Here is a 19,347-nt window from a genome sequence, read left to right as displayed (position 1 = left end):
AGTGTCATGACTGTTTGCATCGGCTTGGAGTGGTACGACAACAACCTGAACCTAAGGAAGTTAGTCGTCTTTGAACATTGCTGGTGTTCTGTTGGGTGGAGATGGTTATTGGTTGCTGCTAGAATTTCTAAGGCTGTGGTGTCTTCCCAACTCTTGTTTCACTCATGGAGGTGCTGAAGGACATGACACCTGCTTGTATTGTCTGATGCTTTGGAAGAGTCCCATGGGAATGTTGTTGGTTTCAACAACCCCAGAGAAGGCGAGCAAGAAGTGAAAGAAATTACCCCGTATAGAAGTCCAGGAAGATCGATAGAGCATTAAATGATTGGCATACTAGTGATCATGCACCAATCATTATAAACACCAACAATAATCCACCTTTACAGAGATTGCCACGATGGAATCTTGTCAAGGCAGACTGATAGATTTCTGCTGGAGCTAAGCAAAATTGAAGGGAATGCGGAACAGTTTAAAATTGTTGATGATGCATTAGACTTACTAAATGGAACTCTCCATAAGGCAAGAATCAATTTGATTCCAAAAACCCTAGGGTTATTCAAACTCCGACCAATCCCTGGTGGTCTTTAGAATTAATTGCCTTGCACAGAGCTAAAAGAAAATCTTTTGAATAGATGCGTAGACGCCGTACCGAGGAGAATTTGATAATATAAAAAATGTAGCACAGTCATGTCATGCCTTGAAAGAAGCTGCTCGTCAGTCTTAGATATCTTTTGTTTCCTCAGTCAACAGTATAACACAACCATCTTCGGTATGGAGGAAGTAAAAAAGATAGCTGGCAAATTTATCCTCAACCCACCGTTAGTGTTAAAGGTGAATAGTCAGTTGACTAGAGTAACTGAGGTTAGCAATGCCTTGGCCATTCATTTCTCCATTGTGTCATGCAAATGTGAAGGAGCAGTTGGTCACTAGTGTAAAAGCACTGAAGAACAGAGAATGCTAAATTTTGCAGCAGAAACAGAGGAATCATACAATGTTCCTTTTTCTGTAAGGGAATTTGATTCCGCACTCGCAATGATACAGCCCCTGGACTCATGGAATTTTATATACAATAATTTAAAATGTACCTGTTCATACTAAGTTTTTTATTTTAAGCATTATCAATGAGAGAGGAAATGTCAGGAAGATGTAGTTCCCCAGAGTAGTGTGCTAAGTGTAATCTTATTGGCATTAGCCATTAATGGGATATCCTTTGTCATTCCCCCCAAGATATTCTCTCAATGCTCTTTGTAGATGATCTCTCTATATCATTTGCTGGAGCTAAAATATCAATGGTTGAGAGGAAACTACAACTCAAAAATTATTCAGTGGACTCATAGAATCTTGTCCCTACCAAGATTCTTAGACATGATATGTCGTACCATGCTAGCGGTAGTTTTATATTTATTTCAGATGCAGGTCATCTGAAAGCTATTTAACTTTTATTGTTGTAAATTGAATTTCCTTTTATTCTTTTTTAACAAGTGATATAGATGTTGGGATGCCAGAAAACTCAATCAATCAATCCAATCATGTCATTTTAACTAGGTTTATCAACCTGAGTCCTTTAAATTAGATTTCCCACCTCTACCACCTCTCTCAGACCTTAGTGTAAGGATCAAAGTGGTTAATCTTTGACAGGTGGGTGAGTGGGGCTGTCCCCTCATACAACTTAGCCTTTTTAACTACGTCGTTAAATGATTTAGAACTTTTGAAGTCACATGCTTGTTTTAAAGGACTTAGTTTTGTTTAGAGACGAAAAATAAGAATGAGCTGGTTTTTTTTATTTCCATCTTAATTTACACTTTTCACCTCAACCACCTTACTCAGTTCTGGGTCAAAGGTCAAATTCTTTAGTCTGTGATAGGCAGGTACTGAATGTGGGGGGCGCATGCTTTTCCCTGCCACCTCTTGATGTTGATTTCATGCTTCATTAGTAAATCAATGGTTCTTCCAGACCCTTCTGAAGGCATCTCCTATATTATAGGACTCAGGTTTGCATTGCTGTGAAAAATGACATAACTTTTTAGATTTTTATTTTTGCAGATACAGTATACAGATCTGAAGTACTATTTTATGTTAAAACTTATCTAAACAAAACTGCATTTGTTCCTGTAGCCAAAGGAAAAATTTGAGGGTTCAACTGAGTTGGTGGGGGTCTATACCCATATGTTAAACCAGCTGTTATCAAATGACGTTTCTATAGATATTCCAAGGCTTGCATATCAAGAAAAACAAAGTAATTTTCAAACTTTGCTTCATTTACAGATTAGCCTCAAAGAAGAAGATAGTTACTTCTACACCTAAGAAATCTACTGTGACACCACCACCACTGTCCGCATCTGTTGCAACAACTCCAGGCACTAATAAGAGAAGAAGTAGTTTGGGTATTCGCAAAAAGGCTGTAAGTTAAATAGCCACAATATTCATGAAATGTTTGTAGATTTTATAGTACTGCCATAAAACAGAATTATTTAAATGCATAGTACTTGGTAGCCATGCTTTAATCATTGAAGGGACTGGTTCTCCTATCTTTTAACATTAATAAAATATGTGTACCCTACTATCTCTCCCATCTCACCCTCCCCTGTGTTTCCTAGTGGATTTGATAGGTGGCTCCACAGGGCAAAACATTGCAATCCTATTACTCTTAAGGACTGGCCTCTTCTGCCCCAATTTAATTCAAGATTTTATAAATGGTTTATCTGGTAGTGCAGTGGAATTAAGTGTGTTTTTTATGGTTATTAGATAGTTTTGTTCCTACGTGGATACAGCCTTCGTCATTTATTGGGGTTAGCTCTGGTGAGCACAGCTTTGTTGTGACCATATTGAAGAATTATTGTGGGTCTGACAGCCAGCTGCTACTGCTTCAGGGTCCACCATGTGCTTTGTTATGTTGATACTGTACTAGCGGCTGTGTGCCCACTCTGGCATTGGCCGTAACGGCATTCAGTCGTCCAGTACTGACCTTCCAGGGTGCTTTGTGTTATTCCTTTTTTAGAGCGAGAGCTAGCAGCCATTTATTTACCGGAGATGACCAAAATTCTAGTGGACATTTTTGGAAAGGGTCTACCATGGGACATCCAAAAATGGGTATCTTTAAGTTTGGCAGTGGTGGGTGTGGATTTTATTAACCCCTTTCGTCTGAAAACGGGCTTTTCATTTTTCGGCAAAATTTGGGGGTTGGTGAAAGTAAATTGGCTGCAGCTCCTCTCACACTGGGCCTAGAATAAATAACTATATACCAAAATGATGCTATTGATGAGTAGATTTATTTGATATTAAACTAAATTAATTAATTTATTATTAGAGGTCACCAGGGGTCAAAAGGTCAAGTTCAGCCCTTTGAAATGCCGGATTTGGGTTTTAGTTGTATTTTGGCTAAATAAGACATCAAAATTTCCAAAAGGTTTACTAAATATGCATAAAATATAAAAAAGAGATACAAATAAAGTTTTTTGAGGAACGTGGGATCTATTCCAGCTATATTACTAGTATGGAGATCTCTAAAAATCTATTTCCTTTTCTTCATCCGAGGAATGGTTGATCTCATCATCATCATCATCATCATCTTCCTGTACATCAAATTCTTCAATGGTTAACTTATCAGGAATATTTGAGCCAGTGAACCAGACAATCATCAATCTGCCATTCTGGAGTTTCCAGCCATGTCCTTCAGGAACAAATGAGTCTGGATCGGCTTCCCTTGCATTCCTCCATTTGTGTGCAACAAAGTTAGTTCTTAGCAACTTCTGTTGCAACACTCCTTGGCAAGGAGGAAGACAACAGGGGTCTGTAGTTTTGATTTTATCCGATGGATCAGTTTCCTTCTTAGGGGCATACAACTTGCGGAAAAATTGAAGCCTGGCTTCATCAACACTTGTCAGGTTCCGAACTCCATAGACAATGCACAAGTACTCTTCAACTACAGCAGCAACATCTGGATCGATGACATCTGAGTCTCCAAGGTGACTAATTGCTGATGTGAACCTAGGGTTGTTTTTCATTATTTCAAATGGCTTCAATTTTGCTTTTCTCATAAAACAGGCTGCGTAATTACAGCCTGTCAGCGCATGGAAGCTTGGTAGAGCATTGCATATAGCTCCAGTCAGTTTGGTTGCAAGATGTGACATATCTATGAAACGCATGGAATTTCTAAAACTCAGTCCAGCATCCATCCAAATCCGTGCATTAAGAAACCTAGCATGGTAGAGAATGATGATGAAGACGTCATTGTCGTTACTGCGAATGGCAATCACTGGGACCACATCATGGTTAACAGCAACAAAGTTTGCATGGTACAGTAACCGTGTATCAGCTTCTTCATGCCTGCACTGAAGTTCATGAACCAGGATCCTGTTGACAGTTTCACGTGCTGAAGTGTAAAGGTAGCATTCATGTTCCACTGCAAAGTCGACCTGATGTCCCTGAAGAATCGATGCACATCTATCTGATGACCATTCATCCTTCAAGAAGGCCAAAAACTCTGTTTTGAAATGTGATGTGCTCCTAGCCGTGTTGAGATCTGGTGGTCTTTTCTGTGACGAGCCAGTGATTATGTAGGTAATGGGTGTCCTACCACACAAGCCATGTTCAATGTCCTTGATACTTGGCCCATTAGGATATGTGTCACAGGCTATGTGTACAATTTCACCAGTGCTACAAGCTTATTTCAAAATAGACATTGCCATCCCCCCCTAGGTGGATGGCATGTCGAGCGTACGGAAGAAGAACATAGCATCAATAATATACACATCAGTCCTGTCTGGTATGGCATTCAAGGTTCCCATTGCTTCTAATTTTTCCATTAATGTCCTCTTTGATGTCTTGTTCATATCACCGGTTATATGACACAATGAGAAAGGAACTGGAGTGAGAGGATAGGACAGGTCAATACTGAGATCAAGTTATTGCGTTACCGACGAATACAGCAGCCTTCTAAATATGTCTCTAGTGCATTTTTCTTCCTTGATCTGTTCATGTGCAGTTAGAACTCATATCGGGAAAAAAATTACTTTATGCTCGCTATATATTGAACCATCCTTAGAACTTTTCCTCTTAGATCATGCTGGTAATCCAAGAAGGCTTAGACTTTCTGACCTCCAAGACTTGATCAATCAGCTTCCTGCCCCTTTTATTTTAATGGGTGATTTTAATGCAAAGCATACTTTATGGGGTGGAAATGTGTGCGATAGATGGGGTAATCTTGTTGAAGAATTAATCGACAACAATGATGTAATACTAATGAATGATGGTTCTCCAACTAGGTATGATGTATTCCACAACTCTACATCAGCCATTGATTTGTCAATCTGTTCCTCATCCATTCGATTGGACTACCTTTGGTCAGTAAATGAACACCTACATGGCAGTGACCATTGGCCAATAATGTTAAATTATGTCCATAATCTTCCTTCTCAGTGTCCACCAAAATGGAAGATAGATGAGGCAGACTGGGCAGCTTATGAAAACTGTTCACACACTGATAAAGAATATGATGAATTTACATCTCCAGTGCATGCCTATCAACATCTTGAAAATATTATTGATGATAATGCTAGCAAGTTTATACCTAAAACATGCGGTTTACCTCATCGCTCTGTAGTTCCTTGGTGGAGTAAAGAATGTGCCAACGCAAGAAAAGTGACCCGAACTTGCTTCAGAAGATACTTGAGGACAAACTATTTAGCAGATAGAATAGCATATCTCAGAGCCTGTGCCAAACAAAAAAGAATTTTTAAAAAAGCAAAGAGAGCATCTTGGAAGAAATATATATCTAATATTAATACCAAAACTCCTTCAAAGGAAATATGGGACAAGATTAGAAAACTTCAAGGTAAATTCGTCCCTAAGCCTCTACCAATATTAAGGGAAAATAATAGATATATATCTGACCCCAAAGATGTAGCAGAGGTTCTTGCTAAGCACTTTGCTCATGTATCAAGTGCTGACAACTATTCCCCAGCATTTCAACAAATTAGAGCATCAACATCTGTTGTTCCTCCTGCTTCTTCAAATACTGAAGCTTTTAACCTGCCTTTTAGTATGGAGGAGATGCAAAATGCTATCTCCAGCTCTTCTTTAACTGCCCCAGGTGAGGATGGCATCCGGTATGAAATGATATCACATCTTCCAGTGGATACCAAGGAATTTTTATTAGAAACCTTTAATGGTCTATGGGCTTCCCATACATCTCCTGATTCCTGGCATACTTCAATTGTAATTCCAGGCCACAAGTCTGGTAAAGACCCAGAACTGCCATCTAGTTATAGGCCCATATCCTTGACCAGTTGCATATGCAAACTATTTGAGAGAATGATCAACAACAGACTTGTGTGGTATCTAGAATCAAAAAATCTTTTATCTAACAGACAGTTTGGTTTCAGGAAGAACCGAAGTACTCTGGACCCTTTGCTGATGTTATCAAGGGAAATTTCAAATGCTTTTTCTAACCAAAACCAGGTGGTGGGTGTCTTTTTTGACCTCGAAAAGGCATATGACACCACCTGGAGGGGTGGTATTTTAAAGCAATTGGCCTCGTGGGGTATAGGAGGACATATGTTCTCTTTTATTGAAGAATTTTTATCAAACCGCTCCATTAAAGTGAGAGTAGGGTCAGAACTATCTTCATCCTACATGCAAGAAGAAGGTGTCCCCCAAGGCAGCGTATTGAGTGTGACCTTGTTTGCTGTTGCAATTAATAGTCTCATTAGTCACATACCTCCTGGCATACAAGGATCACTATTTGTCGATGACTTTGCAATTTATTGTAGTGGATCATCTGCACTACAAGCATGCCAAAATCTTCAAATTGCAATAAATGCTGCTTCCGCATGGGCAAATTCTCGCGGATTCATGTTTTCTCCTCAGAAGACCAAAGCCATTCGCTTTACTCGTACTCGTAAAAGGGAAGAGATCCCCACCCTTTTCTTAAATGATTGTATTTTGCCATATGAGGATAGTGTCAAGTTTCTTGGAGTCATTTTCGACAAGAAAATGACATTTGGTCCCCATATAAATGACCTATCTATCAGGGTTAAGAAGTCACTGAACATTCTGAAAGTGATATCGCATTTTGATTGGGGTGCTGATAGAACAACTTTGCTTAGAATTTATACATCTTTGTGTCTGAGCAAGTTAGACTATGCATGCCAAATATATGGGTCAGCTACAAAGACTTTACTTGGAAAACTTGATATTGTTCACAATGCTGGGCTTCGCATCTGCACAGGTGCTTACAGAACATCTCCCATTGACAGTCTCTATGTTGATTCTGGCATACCTCCCCTTTCCATTCGCAGAGAGGAGTTGAGTTTGAGGTTTTTAGCTAGGTCCCTTGCTGTGAGAAACAATCCTAACTGTAAATATGTTAGGGCGCCTTTAGATCGGGCTCCTAACAGATCTAGAGTGCCTAAGCCTTTGGAAGTACAGCTGAAAAATGATGCTAGAGAAGTAGGCTTGTTAACAGCACAGATAGCAGAGGTAGGATATCCCAAGTCTCCTCCTTGGTGTAATCCACCTGTTAAAGTATGTTTTACGGCAGGAGGGAAAAATACCTTACCTAGTAGGGTAATGAAAAGTGAGTTTTTAAATCATGTTGCTCAACATCATGGGAAACATGTTTTTACAGATGGCTCCAAATCGGCTGCAGGAGTTGGAAGTGCAGCTGTGGTGGGGGATATTGTTATTAGAAGGAAACTCCCATCCTCTTGTTCAATTTTTACTGCTGAGCTGTACGCAATAATTCTCGCAGTCCAACATATTTTTAAAAATGGCAACCAAAATAGTTTTTATACAATTTTTACGGATTCCAATAGTGTTTTACTCTCATTAAAACAAATTATGCCAGGCCATCATCTAGTACAAGAGGTGCAGGACTGGTTAGTACTTCTGCAGTCTAGGAAGAGTATCAGTGTTCACTTCTGTTGGGTCCCTGCCCATGTTGGGGTGGATGGGAATGAACAAGTAGATAAGGCAGCAAAGGAAGCTTCAGGGCTAAGTAATCCATCCCCCTTGAGTATTCCTTACAAAGATCTTAGAAGTGAGATTCATCTTTACTGTAAAAATAAGTGGCAAGCTCGATGGTCTGAACGGACCACCAATACAAAATTGAAACAAGTCCACCCATTGGTGGATAAATGGTCATCTTGTAATTCTACAAGTAGAAGGGATACCATTATTTTAACTAGGCTGCGTATTGGCCATACACATGCAACGCACAATTATTTAATGAAGAGTGGGGAAGGGAGACAGGCCCCTCTTTGTAATACCTGTCAAGTGACAATGGATGTTAAACATATTTTAGTCGATTGTCCTGTTTTTAATCTCCAGAGGAGGACACATTTACTCCAGGACAAACCGTTAAGAGATATACTGGGGGAAAACTGTAATACCCTGAACTTGAGAAAATTTATACAAAGTATTGGGTTATATTACGAGCTATAATTGATTTTATTAATTTATTTATTTATTTTACCCTTTTAATCCCTATTTATTTCACATCTAGATTTTATTGTATGAAAGTGTTACGATTTGTATTAAAGGTTAAAATGATACTAAATGTTGTGAGTGTACAGATATGATTGAATGATTTTAGTTATATAGCGCTGAATGGCCTTTGATGCCCCAGTGCTTGGCTTAATGCCTAAATCCCATATTCAATTCAATTCCTTGATCTGTTTGTCCTTTGTGGTGAATTTAACTTTTACTGCATCCTGTGTGACATTTATCACCTTTCTTTGCTTAACAGTCCGTTCAAAACGCCCACCATCTACATTACATTCATTAACAAAAACTTGATGCCAGGTAGATCCAGTTTCTTTTGACTGCAGAAGTCTGTCTTTCACACCATCCAGTGTTTAGGCAATACAGAGTATCATCATTAACAGTGAATGGATTGAGAGTGTTCTCCACCTCTGTGATCGTGCTCTTAAGGTATGCATTGTCTTTGGCTATCCTTGATGGCTTTATTCCCGTATTGCATCATCCACCAGTGTGATTCCAGCCATTTCCAGGACACAACTCACAAATGCTCCCCTAAAAGATCTTGTCACCGTCAACCCCATACGTACTGCAACATTCTGTGTAAATGCAGCAATACCCTTTTGGCTGGATGCGGCATCCCTATTCACAGCTTGCTGTAAGGTAATAGCAAATGCACTTCTGGAAAAGGTATTCCTAGTTCTCTGCACAGAGAGTGCACCTGCTTCAAAACTTTGCTTGATTCCGGGATGTGTTATTTCCATATTAAGCAGATTGAGGTGATACAATGACATCCAACGGGCATAGCTTGGCTTGTGAGTTGCAAATAATATAGGAATCATTGAGCCTAAAGCATAGATGTAGAGGTCTAGGTCATATGTCCTGCTGGCCCTGTCAAAAAGCATGAATATGTGAATGAGATCAATGTAGAGAAACCAGAACCTAGCAGTAGAGCCATAATGACCCTGACGAGTCTGATCATAGAATTTACCATATCTTTCCAACAAATTACAAATTACAGCGGACTCCAATAATGTCAAAAGTGATTGGGGTGATGGGTCTGCAGAAAATGAATTCAACAATGCCATGCATTCATTTGGTATTCCACCTTCTACCAAAAATTGCTTAAAATGCAGAATCTGCCAGGCAAGTGCAAACAGGAGATGGATACGCTTGCATCTGTTAAAATGTTTTCCACCAATGAACCCTCGTACTGAACCATGACCCAACACATCAGCCAAGCTAAGAACCTCGGTACAACCAGACGATTCAACAATATAACCTAATGCGCTGAAATAGGCCATGGAAATATGAAATGCACCAAAACAAACAAAGATATTGTCAAAGAGAGAGGATTCTTGTGCTTGGTTCTGGAGTGCAGGTTTTGCGATAACAAGGTCACATGTCACTATAGCATATGCCTCACTGCACTCACTTGCAACCTTTTGAGACCTGACCAAAGTTTCTTTAACTACATCCAATCTTGTTGGTGGCACTTCAATATTTTCCATATACCCAATCTACTGCAAAGGGATTCTGTCCTCTGTGACCAAGATATTCCAGCCTGCCACATAGGGGTGCTGGACATCAGGCAGCAGCAGATTAACCAGATGATATTCATTTTCTTTGCTATCTCCAGGCTGGATTGTGGATCTTGTGAATATTTTTCAAATTCGAACCTCGACAGTGATGACTTTCTTTTATATGGGATGATTTGTCGCTGAGGCGCATCAAATATTCAGCGTCTTTTCACAGGTACTTGGTCAGTAGTTGCATCAGTATTCATGGTCCCTTCAGTTTCAGCACCTTGCATCACACCTGCAGCAGGCCTATTCTGGTAGCATATCACAATGGTGTCATGAAGAGTGTCTTTGCCAGATAGGGTTTCTGTCAGCTCGTCATAATTATCCCAAGCAAGACCTGTGGAGAGACCAACTTGAGGTAAAAGCATATCAGGTAAAAGCTGCCCTTCTGCTGTGATTTTTGACGCTATATCCGTCTCAATTGATTCAGCTGTGTGATAACTTACCGCATAACCCTAGTGATTAGGAATTTCCACAACTCTGCGACTACCAGTGAGGGTTTTCATTCCGACTCCCAGACAAAGATGCTTGGATGGTTTTACTCATCCCCGCCTGGTACAGAAAATAACATCCTGAGATAGTGAGACTACCCTTCGTTTTACTTATTCACTAGGCTTATCTTTATTCTGCAAGACTCAGAGAAGTGTGGTAAAAACCAAATGAAGAAGGTCTGGAATTTCTACTTGCCCTTTCTTAAAATCCTCAAGTGACAAGGACACGGGCAATTCAGGTGCACACTTACAAATTTCAAGGATGTTAAAACACAATGTAGAGGTTGTTTTTATAATATTTTAAAGACAAAACAGGTGCACACACAAATTCAATAAAACAAATCTCAGTAATATAGGTGAACCATCTATCAACTAAATTTGAAACGGTTTGAGGAATAAAATTCACAGGAACCGTTTAATAATGACTTTTGTCATATCAGTCATATTGCTGGAATAGATCCCATATTCTTCAAAAAACTTTATTTATGTCTCTTCTTTATATTCTATTCATATTTAGTAAACCCTGGGCAAATTTTGATGTCTTATTTACCAAAATACAGCTAAAACCCAAATCCGGCATTGCAAAAGGCTGACCTTGACATTTTGACCCTTGGTGACCCCACATAATCATTTAATTAATGATGTCTGATATCAAATAAATCTGCCGATCAATAGCATCATTTTGGTATATAGTTCTTTATTCTAGACCCAGTATGAAAGGAGCTGCAGGCAATTTATTTTCCTCCACCCCCATATTTTGCCGAAAAATTAAAAGTCCGTTTTCAGACAAAAGGGGTTAATAAAATCCACACCCACCACTGCCAAACTTAAAGATACCCATTTTTGGATGTCCCATGGTAGACCCTTTCCAAAAATGCCCATTAGAATTTTGGTCATCTCCGGTAAATAAATGGCTGCTAGCTCTTGGACTATTTCTTATACAGTACATAGTACGTATGAGTGTTAAATAGGTGTTTATGAGAATCTGCCCTGGCCTTGAAGGTCTCACTTATGGCACTTTCATGTGTCCTGTCAACATAGACCCGCATCCTTTGTGTCCTACTTGTAGGGGACATAGTGTTATGAATTAACTATGTAAGTTTTTCTGGGAGTGGTTACCCTCTTAATGGAAAAAGTTCACCAGCCATAAGAAAAAAAAAGACCAAGCTGGATCATTCCCCTTCAACAGATTTTTCTTCTAAGGAAAAGATGTTTAAGTCCTCTTTTTCCAGCCCTGATCTTACATTGTCCTATCCTTCATTATCGGAGTTCCTTGAAACCCTGGTTATGAAGGATGACGACCAAATTTTTGTGGATTAATTTATCAATGTAGTGTCTTATGCCCTACTTAGTGTGACCGTTGAATGCTATAGTGGGTCATGATCCTGTAGCATCTGCTTTTATCTCGATGGAGGGTAATGTAAGGTATCTTTTTATTACCAGAATTTGGAAATCCTGCTCGTTCGCTGTTGTCCAATGAGTGTGCTAAGCTTGTACAAGCAAGGGTATTTCTCTTCTGTTGTTTCAGAAATGTTCCCTGTGCATGTGTTGCACGTATTCCCTCAAAATACTCTTAAATTTTTTCCTCGTCAGCTTATGGGTGTATGTCATGTCTATCCCCATACACCGTCTTTATCCTTGGAGGGAGCTTATCTCTCCCTATCAAGGTCTGATTTTTCATCAGCCCTTCCTGTTGCCCCACGTGGTCCTACAGGTGCAGCTAACCCCCAAAAGGAGAATAGTAAAATATTCTAGAAAATCTTTTGTGAAAGATCAATACAATATTCATCATCGTTCTGGAGCTAGAGCTAGTCCGCAAACCTACAAACAATCCCCTTGTTCGCATTCCCATAAAGTCTGTCACCTGTCTGTCAATGTATCCACATTATGGACACGCCATGTGCCCGACTGCATGTGCATCATGTGATTCCACAGTGTATCCACAAGAACGTGCCTGGGCCTGGCCCATGTGCCCTACTGCTTGCACGCCACATGAATGGGCTGCAGTCATTACTTGTCCTGCCGAACTCGCCACTTATTAAGTGTGTTCCAACTTTTCGCCCAGTTGCTTATCCTTCTGGGAACTTTCCCGCTTCCAAGACTTTGCCCTCTCCTCCAATAACCTCTTTGGAGGATGGCAAGCATTCATCAGTGACATATCAATCAAAATTTTCAGACCATAGTAAAGAATTTGCAGTGTTAGAGGTAAGACCTCACCTCATCCGAGTGAAAAGAAACGGAGTGCAAAACCATATCCTCCATTTCTGTAAGATATGCCTTGTGCTTTCCAGCATCATGCTTTACCAGCACATAAGTGTCCAAGATTTTTTTCTCCTTCGGAAGTTATTTGATAAACATAGAAGTTGATATTTGATAAACAGACCTGATCTTAGAGTTGAAGGCTCAAAAAGACCTGGTTATTTTAGAAGATATTACAGATTACACAAATCTAATTCGCTTTGTTCCTCAGATGAAAACAAGGTAAAGCCTCCTCTGCCTCCATCTTATTATGAACCCGGTATTTACAATGCTATCACTAAAGTACAGCTCAATTAGCTCAGGTGAGACGAAATTTCACTTGTATTGTCTAGGTCGACTCGCAACCTTTCCAACTCATCACAAAAGTATGATACAGTATTTACCATAGAATATTAATACTGTATTAAAAAAAAAAGTAGTGACACGGCTAACCATTTTGAATAAGTGTTGTATTAATGAAAAAGTAACGATGACACAACTAACCATTTTCATACGAAATTCTACGCAGCAACATCTTGTGAAGCATGATGCAATTCCTGAGGTGATGGCAGGTAGTTAGGATGTAACTGTAAAGTTTCTAGCACACAATGCGGCCAACTATTAGACTAACTGGATCTTAAAAAGGAGTGATGCCATCTTCTGCCCTAACACCAGTGGGGGGATGCGAGAGATGGACGTTCCATGGGGCCGATCCTCGGACGGTCAAAGATCCTCCGAGCAGGATGCTGCATCCTGTTTGCTAGCTCTCACGCTCTTCTGATGCATCATCCTTTGTGAAGATATTAACAAAGGATCTTGCCCTTTAGGCGAAAGTTCAGACCTTGCTAGAAAAGGGCGTTTGCCAGGAGGTTGTCAACGGGTTCCCACTCTTTTTCAGTCAAATCTTTCTTGTAGAGACAGCGTTTTGAGGCATGTAGCCTCCGAGCTATGGTCCAATTCTGCTCGGCAGTGCCACATAAACATCCTGGAAATGTAGGCAGCCTTTCACACTTCCAACAGCTCCTTTCAGGTCATGGCGTAGTGTTGATGAGCAAAAACACGGCGATAATGGCATGCCTAAACAAAAGGGGAGGTATTTTTTCATGGCTAGGCCATTTAATTGTGGGAATTCTGCGATGGAAAGAAGAGAATTTGATTTCCGTCATCTCGGTTAATTCCAGGTAAGAATGTTCTGTCAGACAATCTGAGGACTCGGATAGTTGGTTCCAAATAGTCTTTGCATCCCTGGATAGCCAAAAAAGTCGTAACTTAGTGTGTTTTGTTGATACTAGACCTGTTCGAGACGTCTGTCAACGAAACTCTTCTGGTGTACTATCCACCAGTACCAGTCCTGCAGGGGACCTTCCTGAAACCCCCCCCCCCCCCCAACACCCGTTCAAGAGCATAGACATCAATGCTTTCTCCCCGTTCTGCCTAATGAGACATCTCAACAAAGTGGGGGCATCCCACAACCAGTTGATGGGTCTAATAGCACCACTGTGGTAGCAAGCAGAATGGTACCCAGACTTTCTATTTTAGCTGACAAAGGTTCCAAGAGAGATTCAGCTTATATAAGAATGTCCTTAGTATAGAATAGGAGCAGCAAACGTCGGATGCAGAGCGTATCAGTGTGGGATGTACTAGGCGACTTCTATCCTAAAGTTACGCCAAGGCTTTTAAATCTAAGGATGCAGGACATTCAGAAAGAATTGCAACACCACCTATACCTGGTAATGTAAAGCATCCTATTCGTGAATCACCAGCTAAGGCTTGTACCATTCCTCATAATTTAGTTGTTCCGTAACTGGAATACAAACCATGCTATTTAATAGGGGTATTACTTTCGGCGTAGCTGAAATGACGAGCCATTAATTTTTAACGAGGGTTTACTACCCACACCGCTAGTTAGCGGGGGTAGGGGAGGGTAGCTTGCTTTTCCCCCCCCCCCCCCACCCCCTCTCACTCACACCTGTGCTTGAGCTCACTTTGCTCTCGTCTCAGATGGTGGTCGGATGTGTCCGCTTTCATCCTCGCCGTCATTTGGCAGCCATTTAATTGTGTGTTGTTTCTGGTGTGTGGTTTTTTTTTTTTTTTTTTTTTTTTTTTTTTTTTTTTTTTTTTCTCCTGTATATGTGAAGTTGGCCTCTGCGATCCTGCGCACCTTCCTTGGGTTTCCCGACCGCCCCTGTGGAACATTCATGTCAGCGGTCGAGATTGATCCTCACGCCCTTTGTCCTTCTTGTAGGGGCCAACGGTGTGATAGCAACAACAGGTGTAGGGAGTGGTCTACCTCACAGTGGGAGAGGTTTTCGCGGTGACGGAAGAACAAGTCCAACGGGATTTTACTCCTTCGAAGGTTTCTTTGAAAGGAGAAAAACACAAGGCCTTTTCTTCCGTTGCCCAACCCTCCTCCGAAGCTCCCACTCGGTCGGTCTCTCGAAAGAGACCGTCGAGTGGTAGCGTAGACCGATGTACTGTTTACCAACCTCAGGGCTCAAGAGATGACGTTGCTTCCCCTAGCGAAGCAGCTCCACCTCTCCTCCCGGGGGAGGATGTGTCACTAACCTTATTTCAGCTTTGGCCCTCCTTGGGGCTTACGGGTTCGCCCTCCAAGAAGGTTTTGCTTAACTACATCCGATTGGGTGCCGCTGTCAAGCAATCGCCGTCACCGTCAGATGTTGATCCTCTGTCTCTTGTCGATGTTGTGGTGTCAGAGGTATCCAATGCGGTATCACCCATCACCTCTGCCTCTCCTAACTCGATGGTAGCTGACGGCTTAGTTACTCCTGTTCCTGTTCAACTTACGAGGGAGAAACTAAGTCCATTGTCAGTCTCTCCTGCTAGTGTTTCTTTTCCTCTGGGGAGTTCACTTACAGAGGCTCCTCTTCAGAGAACTGCAGAAGGTCAGCTTGCTGATCCAACGGCCCCCAGAGGGCGCATTCGTCGGAAGGCTCGCCTTCCTCTTCGCCATAGAGGCCTTCCTTCACCTGCGGTGAGGAGGCGCCTCTTTGGTTTAACACCTTCGTTGCAGTCCACCACAAAGGAGCCTCGAGACCAATCATCTATCACTGCTCCTGCACTGGTCCTGGACCTTTCTGCAGATCGTTAGTGATCTCCTTCGGTGGAAGGTCGTCCTTTTAAAGGACACGTCGACCTTCCATCCGACAGACCTGCCGACCTCATTTCTACATGGGCCTAATAAGGCTTCACCTAAGCACGCTAAGGTGCGCCAACCAGATACGCGCTACGCGCCAACGAAACCTGACGAACGCTCCCTAACACAGGGCATCAAGGGCGTACGGGCATACGCCCCAACAGGAGCATAGCTCCATCATGTGCTACCCGCGCCCTTATGTGCGTACGCGCCCATGTTCTCCTGCGCGCCAGGTCTTGTCAGCACCTACGCGCCAACATTCTCCTACGCGTCAACATTCTCCTGCGCCCTACGCGCCAACATTCTCCTACGCGTCAACATTCTCCTGCGCCCTACGCGCCAACATTCTCCTACGCGTCAACATTCTCCTACTCGCCCACGCCCAGCTGCACGCCAACGGTCTACTAAACGTAGTGGTGCTTGGAAGTCAACAAAGCTGGCTTCTCCCACGCGCCAGCCTTCTCCAGCACACATCCGCGAGGATACGCGCACGCTCGCCCATCCTCTCCAAAGGATGCGCGCCAACATTCCCTCGCACTCCCGCACGCCTCACATGATTCAACTGCACGCCCGCGCACTAGGGATCCTTCACCTGCGCGCGCCCTACGGCTGGTACAGGTGCACGCGAACTCTCTCCCGCGCGCGAGGCCCGAGATTCTCCCGCGCGCGAGGCCCGAGATTCTCCCGCGCGCGAGGCCCGAGATTCTCCCGCGCGCGAGGCCCGAGATTCTCCCGCGCGCGAGGCCCGAGATTCTCCCGCGCGCGAGGCCCGAGATTCTCCCGCGCGCGAGGCCCGAGATTCTCCCGCGCGCGAGGCCCGAGATTCTCCCGCGCGCGAGGCCCGAGATTCTCCCGCGCGCGAGGCCCGAGATTCTCCCGCGCGCGAGGCCCGAGATTCTCCCGCGCGCGAGGCCCGAGATTCTCCCGCGCGCGAGGCCCGAGATTCTCCCCCGCGCGAGGCCCGAGATTCTCCCGCGCGCGAGGCCCGAGATTCTCCCCCGCGCGAGGCCCGAGATTCTCCCGCGCGCGAGGCCCGAGATTCTCCCCCGCGCGAGGCCCGAGATTCTCCCCCGCGCGAGGCCCGAGATTCTCCCCCGCGCGAGGCCCGAGATTCTCCCCCGCGCGAGGCCCGAGATTCTCCCCCGCGCGAGGCCCGAGATTCTCCCCCGCGCGAGGCCCGAGATTCTCCCCCGCGCGAGGCCCGAGATTCTCCCCCGCGCGAGGCCCGAGATTCTCCCCCGCGCGAGGCCCGAGATTCTCCCCCGCGCGAGGCCCGAGATTCTCCCCCGCGCGAGGCCCGAGATTCTCCCCCGCGCGAGGCCCGAGATTCTCCCCCGCGCGAGGCCCGAGATTCTCCCCCGCGCGAGGCCCGAGATTCTCCCCCGCGCGAGGCCCGAGATTCTCCCGTGCGCGAGGCCCGAGATTCTCCCCCGCGCGAGGCCCGAGATTCTCCCCCGCGCGAGACTACTGAACTACGCACGGCAAGGTCGCCTTCGCCTCATTCCCCTCCCCGCAAGCGCATACCTTCGTGCATTGTGGGAGAAGTCAAACATCTTCAGGGGTCCAGGATCCCAAAGCCACCACAGGCGAACCCACCAATGATGGGGACTCCTCCCAGGTATCCTTCAATCCCTGTCCCTTCAAAGGGTATGTCTGAGAGTGCATCTGTCAGCCAACAGCCCTGGTTCGGTGCACTGATCAGAGCCCTAACGCAGGCTTTCAAGCCTGTCTTCTCTAAATTGGGACACAGAACCATGGCTTCTTTTACTCCTTTGAAGAGGAAAAGAGAAGTTTCAGACACGGTCACTTCCCCAAGGGCGAAACTGACTCCACACAGACCTTCGAGGCAGATTCCTTCCTTTCCTGAGACTGCCTCCTTCCCTTTCGGGCGAAGATTTTCCGTCCCCAAGGGAATCACACGAAGAGAGACTTTCCCCCCATCGCACTAATGGGGGAAGCCTCTCCTCGCGCCGAGGGGTCTACTCAGTTGGGGATTGAAAGGAACATGCCACCCTCGTCAATGTTGGAGTCCTACATCCTTCCCAGGAAGGAATCTAAGGACTCCAAAACATTGCTGAAGTCCTCTACTAGGACTAGGATGGAGCCAGCTAGCCACTCGGAACGTCCGCGACTCCCCAAGAAGAGCCTTTGGGGACAGAAGAAGACTTCGCTGCAAGTCCTACAACAGGAGGAGACCAGCAAGAGTCAGAACATGTGTTTTGGCAAGTTCTGACTCTAATGAGGGCTCTCAATGGGTTTTCCGACCCAGAGATCCCTCCTCGAGAGGGCAAGGACACTGTCTTGGACAGTGTCTTTGGTACTCAGAAACCCTCCAAGACCAGTGCAGCACTGTCCTGGTCTCAAGGGGTTAAGAGTACCAGGGACAAGATCTCACAGCAGCTCTCCGAGATGTCCTCCTCCAACTGTTCCGGTGCCATCAACAAGCTCCTCCCACCTCCTCGCGTACAGCAGAGGTGGTACTTCGAGATCCTTGAGGAGCCTTGTTTAGCTCTTCCTTTTCACCACTTGCTGGAAGAGCTAACCAGGGGAGTCGCTCTTGAGAGACTCTCCAACTGGCAGGTCTCGTTCTCGGCACCCGAGATCCTCAACCAGGAGAAAGTTGCGAAGTGTGCAATGCAAGCCACTTCGTGGCTCGATATCTGGTTGGGGACCTTAGGTATCCTGATACGTTCTGAGGATTTCTCCAAAGAACGTACCAGGAAAGCTATGGAAACCTTCCTTCTCTCAGGTACTCGCACAATCGAGTTTCTGGCCCACCAAGTCTCGAACTTGTGGGCAAATATCATCCTGAAACGTCGGGATGCAGTTGCTGAGAGATTCCATCAGAAGGTCCCTAGCATCGAGATCAATAGGCTCAGACATTCCTCCCTAGAGGGATCCGTCTTGTTCGAGCCTAAGGATGTGGAACATGCCGCTGAGAGGTGGAGGAAGTCTCATCAAGACTCCCTCCTTCATAGAGCTTTAACATCCAAGCCCTATAAGCCTCCAGCACCACAGCAGTCCCGTCTAGTCAAGACCACTAAGACGACAACATCAGCGAAGACCTTGGTGTCTAAGCCCTTTCCTGTCAAAGAAAGGAAAGGCTAAAAGTCCTCCAGGGGTGGCAAGAGTTTTAGAGGTAGCAGCCGAGCCCGCAAACGCTAGGATAGGCAGTCCCCCTGCATGTCCACCAGTGGGGGGATGCTTACAAGTTGCTCAAACATGTGGAAGCAACTCGTGGCCGATTCCTGGACAATCTTCGTGATCAGTTTAGGATATCGCGTCCCGTCCATAACATCTCTACCTCACCTGACGATGAATCCAGTGTCATTGAACTCCCTTGCCATGGGATCGGCAAGGGGGCAAGCCCTTCGGGCAGAAGTCCAGACCCTGTTGAAGAAGG

The 19,347-nt window shown here is 44.3% G+C and overlaps 1 protein-coding gene across 1 annotated transcript in view; it reads left to right on the top strand.

The window, feature by feature from the left end:
* The window catches only part of LOC137622929 (histone H3-like), an 82,506-nt gene that overhangs the window by 27,572 nt on the left and 35,587 nt on the right, over nucleotides 1-19,347 (top strand). Inside the window, exon 2 of the mRNA XM_068353499.1 lies at nucleotides 2,266-2,401. Within this exon, the coding sequence (XP_068209600.1) occupies nucleotides 2,266-2,401 (136 nt within the window). The remainder of the gene's footprint in view (nucleotides 1-2,265; nucleotides 2,402-19,347) is intronic.

Source organism: Palaemon carinicauda, chromosome 30 (assembly GCF_036898095.1).
Source record: "Palaemon carinicauda isolate YSFRI2023 chromosome 30, ASM3689809v2, whole genome shotgun sequence".
NCBI classification, from domain to species: Eukaryota; Metazoa; Arthropoda; class Malacostraca; order Decapoda; family Palaemonidae; genus Palaemon; species Palaemon carinicauda.
This window is presented reverse-complemented; position numbering and strand designations above follow the sequence as displayed.